This window comes from Primulina huaijiensis, chromosome 1 (genome assembly GCF_012295235.1).
Source record: "Primulina huaijiensis isolate GDHJ02 chromosome 1, ASM1229523v2, whole genome shotgun sequence".
In the NCBI taxonomy this organism is placed as follows: domain Eukaryota; kingdom Viridiplantae; phylum Streptophyta; class Magnoliopsida; order Lamiales; family Gesneriaceae; genus Primulina; species Primulina huaijiensis.
Genome location: NC_133306.1, coordinates 25,085,464 through 25,090,622, shown reverse-complemented (window position 1 = coordinate 25,090,622; position 5,159 = coordinate 25,085,464). Strand labels below are relative to the sequence as shown.

At 35.2% G+C, this 5,159-nt stretch overlaps 2 protein-coding genes across 2 annotated transcripts; both read right to left on the bottom strand.

Moving 5' to 3' along the window:
- Positions 1-2,083: 2,083 nt before the first annotated feature.
- Positions 2,084-3,311, bottom strand: LOC140972834 (germin-like protein 9-3). Its single transcript, XM_073435283.1, has one exon. The coding sequence runs from the start codon at positions 2,831-2,833 to the stop codon at positions 2,084-2,086; it is 750 nt and encodes a 249-aa protein (XP_073291384.1). The 5' UTR covers positions 2,834-3,311.
- Positions 3,312-4,379: 1,068 nt separating this feature from the next.
- Positions 4,380-5,105, bottom strand: LOC140967634 (glucan endo-1,3-beta-glucosidase-like). The gene is made up of 3 exons (XM_073428324.1): positions 4,977-5,105; positions 4,676-4,898; positions 4,380-4,541 (listed from the first exon to the last, which is right to left on the bottom strand). Exons 1-3 carry the CDS (start codon positions 5,037-5,039, stop codon positions 4,516-4,518), a joined length of 312 nt encoding a protein of 103 aa, XP_073284425.1. The 5' UTR covers positions 5,040-5,105; the 3' UTR covers positions 4,380-4,515.
- Between the last annotated feature and the right edge of the window lie 54 nt (positions 5,106-5,159).

The window sequence follows — 5,159 nt, the reverse complement described above, 5'->3', positions numbered from 1 at the left end:
TGAGCATGATATATTTCGAAAATAAATTAAATATGACTTTGAAAATTCGATCGGCATGATATATTCGTTTCCATTTGTTATGAAATCCCCTGAATTATTCGTTGTTCGATATCAGTTATAATATTTGAAAGCATGTTGAATTATTTGAAATGCACTGTAATGATTCGATTTAGAAATGGTAAAGGAAATTCCGAACTTTGATATTTTCTGTTTAGGCCCTGATGCGGTGGGTTATAATAACCGTTCCTTTGGCCTCGCCCCTTAGAGGAGTAACATATAGGGGACTGATCAGTAAAACCATAGAAAATGAGATGATTTTCAGTGCTATATTCGTATTTTGTTAGTATTTGATTCAACATGCTTAATATTGAAATTACGATAATTTATTCGTATGTATATCCTCGATATTTGTTATGCACGATCGGCCCCCATTTACTGAGTATTTCCCAAAATACTCACCCCTTACATTCCCACCCAGATAAGAACGAGGAACAAACTGAGAATGAAGAGCAAGATTACTTTTGGGGATGGTGATGAAGCGAATCCAATTCGAGACCAGTCGAATTTAATCCGTCTGTCAATTTTATCATCATGTATTTCGCTTCCGCATTTCGTTTTAATCGCATTGTAAAGACGATTACTTAATTATGAAATAGACTGGTTATTTTGATTACTACGAGGCTTGTTGTTTACAAATTGTGTGATTTTGAAACAACGCCGGTGTCGACTAACCCCGGTCTCGGGGCGTGACATCTCCTGTCTTTGCTGTTGGGATATTGTAAGTGCAACTAGTACTAGGAAGATCATTTTCTTGCCGAAGACAACATTTTTTTTTCCTTTCACTTTTGCGGAGAAATTGCAATGCTTTATGCTTGAATTATGGTAGATTGGACTTATAAACACTTTAAGTGTGCAATGTTACAGAGAAATAGGATTTGTTTTGTGTACTCCGCTGGTTGTGATCAGCGTGAGTTTGAGACTAAAAAGTGGACAAATACATATTCCTCGTCACGTGTTTCTTGATTTACATGTGGTGTAAACCCAAAACAAACAGCAGATGACTGGTTTTCAAATGGTAATATATGAGAATTTTAAGAATTTGTTTGACAAGAGCACAATCTTGAAACATCTTTAGACTTCATAATCCAACCAAATTCGAATGAGTATTTGCATTGAGGCATTTCCCCTTGCTCGCTACTAATTCTATGAAGAAACAGTGTGGAAGCCATATACTTTATACGATTCATCTATAACAAAATCTTAATTTTGAATGCTTAAATTATATGGCCCATTCCATCGTCACTAATATTAAAACCTAACAATATTTTGTTTAATGACTTGTTTTTCTTTCTTTCTTTCATTTTCTAAGTAAGAAGAATTGATCCTCATGAAGCGGAGATCTTTAATAAAAAGGAAATTAACATGTTGATTCACACAAACTCAGGAATATCTTGAAAATTGTGAAAATACTCTCAATATTAATTTTTATTTAATTAAAAAATTGTATTATTAATTGAACACGATCATCGAATCCGGGAAATATTTTAAACAATGGAGAGAACATTTGTAACCAAATAATAAGATACTATATTTTCAGAAATAAAATCGAAATTGAATTTCAATTTTCTTAGACTGATTTATTGTCAAAATAAAAAGTTACGAAAAAAAAATCTAATTTGAAAACTGTTGGACACAAGGTTTACTCGTTGGCCCATTTACAATAAAAATAATGTATTATTTCATGCAAAATCTATTCTAGTTGACTGCAAGCATGAGAGAAGGCGGCCTTGAAAACATACTTTTTGCCATTCTTGGGGTCCGGTTATTCCAGTTTTATATTTTATACCCATACCCAAAATATTAGCTTATTTTTTCAAAAAAAAATTATTAAATTTATAGTTTTAAATTAATTAAAATATACTTAAACTAAAAAAATACAAACATATAATATTAGCAGCATCAACTAAAATATCACAATTATATCTTAATTAATTTATAATAATATCTATAAATTAAACATATTATACTATAAAGTATGAACCAGTATACTAATTTAAACACAGTTATCATGAAATATATGCTTTTATAGCTTGCAAATGGAGAACAATAGAATGTTAAAAATGTTGAAATAATCATTCCCTTCCAATAAGGAAAGGCTCTTTATTATTACAAAGTTGAAACCTCCATAAACCCCATCTAAAGAAACATAAAAATTTGATCGTCCCTGTAACCCCGCCTTAATCTTCTTAATAGTGGCAACATCAGTCTTGAAAGACAGAGACAAAACACTGTCATCAATGGTGGAATTAAACACGGTGTTCGGCAACGAAACAGTGCCCGGATTAGCACTCCCAAACGCAGAAATAGCAATAGCCGGATTCTTGGAATCAGCATTATACTGGTAATGCACCAGTCCTTTAGCAAACACAAACATGTCACCCGTTTGCAAAGTTTGAGTGTAGAGCCTATTTTTCGTGTCCACAAATCCGACCTCCAATGAACCAAGGATCACGAACAAGAGCTCCGCGGATCGGGGGTGTGTGTGAACTGGGTTGACCGAGTTGCCCGGGTAGATTAAGGCAGCAAAGGATACACTCTGTCCGTTCAAGGCAGGTAGTTGTTCCATGTTTGCTTTGAAAACTTTGAAGGATGGAGGGATTGGGTCGGAAACGAGGGATCGAAGACCCGTGAATGTGAAGAAGTTTCCATCGACCTGCGACGAGTTTGGTGGTAGGATAAAGTCTGTGAGGATATCAGGATCTCCTGCCTTTGCTGTCTGGGATATTGTGACTGCAACTAGCACTAGGAAGATCGTTTTCATGCCGAAAGACATTGGGTTTTTTTCGCTTTTTTTGGACAAGTTGCAATGTTTTTTGCTTCAATTATGGTGGCTTTGGATTCCAAAAGTGATGGGATTTATATACCTTGCGAGTGTGTAATGTTGTAGAGGAATGGGATTGAGTACTCCGCTGGATGACATTATGAATTTCAGACTAGGAAGTGGATATGTACATTTTCCTTGTTGGGGTTTCTCGATATTGAAAGGATATGCTTTTCTTTTGTTTTCTTGTCATTTGTTGTTAAAGCAGATACCAAATAGCAAATGACTGGTTTTCCAATGGTACCATCTGAGAATTTTAAGAACTTTCTTTGACAAGAGCACAAGTTGTTAGAACAAGACTAAATAATTTCACCGGCTGCGGGGCCTTCGTATGCATGCAATCAGGCTTGTGGGGCCACCCGCACTAATATGACATTAATCCAAAATTTGGCCCGGTGGCCATATTATATGTGGCTCCGCCACTGCCTGCATGGTCATAATATGATATGCGATGAGTCATAGTGTTGTATGATTGATATTACCAGGACGATGATGTCGGCACATGAACGACTTCAGCGCAGATGGCTTCCAAGACAGATTGGCGGCGGCGATAATATTGTAACCTCGTACACTCAGATCAGGCACTGCTGTCTTCTCACTGCTGGTTCCTGTAGACACCAAAATTTTATTTACTCCCTTTTAAACTTATTATTACTAGGAAAAATGTTAATATGGGTCTGATAATTCACCCAGTCCGTATATTTTAGTATAATAATAAACTGTAAACACCAATATGTTATTTACTCCATTTTTCCTTTCTTAAATCGAAATATTTAATTTATTCATAAATTTTTATAAATAAACCAAACAGAGTTAACAATGCAACTCATCATGCTGCCAATACAACGAGAGAGGAAGGCAAACAAATGATCAAAAACCAGCCCTTTCACCTTCTTTAGCTTTAATAGTCTCCAATCCCTTTACTTATCTTTCACGAAGAATGTACATGAAGCTCTGATTTGTAAATTCATTTGGTTTTCTTTCGGCCCTCAAAGTACGAAAAATGAGTTCCCGGATACTTTGTTGGTTTTTCTATCCTCTAATATAATGGCCTGTTAAATATCGGACAGCTGGTAAAAATGTGATTTCACTCTGTGTATGGTGGCGGAATAAGAAGTGTTGAATCCTTAAATATACGGTCACTGGTCGAATGATTCAATACTTTTGATATTGTAGGGAAAAACTCGAGGTATAACATGTGTGAGAGTGGTCGGAATCAGAAATCTGGAAAAGGGTTGCAATGATTTTCCTGATCATTCTTGAATAGAAACTCGACTAAATTTTAGACTGTTGTCATATTCGTTGTGAATTATTTATTTCATTTCTTTATCAATGCATTGGCAAGTCAGATTTATTCGTTAAGGTTATACGTTTTTTTTTTATTTGTTCAATTATTTCTCATAATGATTAAGTACGTTCTAGATCGAAATACCATTATGATCAATTTAGAATTATAAAAAAAACATGGAACCCATAAATAATTTGTGAGTGTTTTTTGGAAATCGAACTCAAATATTTATTAATTTTTCCACACGAATCTCACCCAAAACAATCACCAAACAAGAATATATATTTAATTTCAATCATTCTCTCCACTTTATTAAAAACCACACTGCCCACTGCATCGAAGCCATTCATGCGTACTTGCACTTACCATAAGCTGCAACATAAAGAAACAAAATGTTATTTTCTCATATTATGAGTCATATGAACATTCAATCACACCAAACAGACCATATAATTATATTAAATCAAAACAATCACAAAATTTATCGATGAGCTGGAATAACTTACATGGATCGACGGAGGTTCTGGCGCCAAGGTAACTTGGGCAGGCACCGGATTGCCTGTATTTGAGGTTAAGAACATAGGAGACATGATTGATTAAGTTGTCAGGTAAGAAGCAATCTCCGCGGGGATTGACTGGAGTGCAATCTACCTCTTTGCAAGCTGAGAAAAAATAATTCGTCATGGCGTCCTCTGAGGCACCTTGCCTCACCACACACCAGTCCTGACCCTGGCCATGGATAATATTTTTATCGTTATTCCAGTAATTGTTTTTTTAAAAAAAATATATAAAAGAAATAATTTGTACCATGGACGCACTAACGCACAGAAGCAACAAAAACGAGCGGGAGAAAACATTTAGACTCGCCATTGGTTGGAATAGTTTTGTGCTCTCTTCCGATTCTTACACTATCTGTCGATTACACATTTGTACGTGCATACACAGATATATATATATATATATACACACACACACACACACACACACACA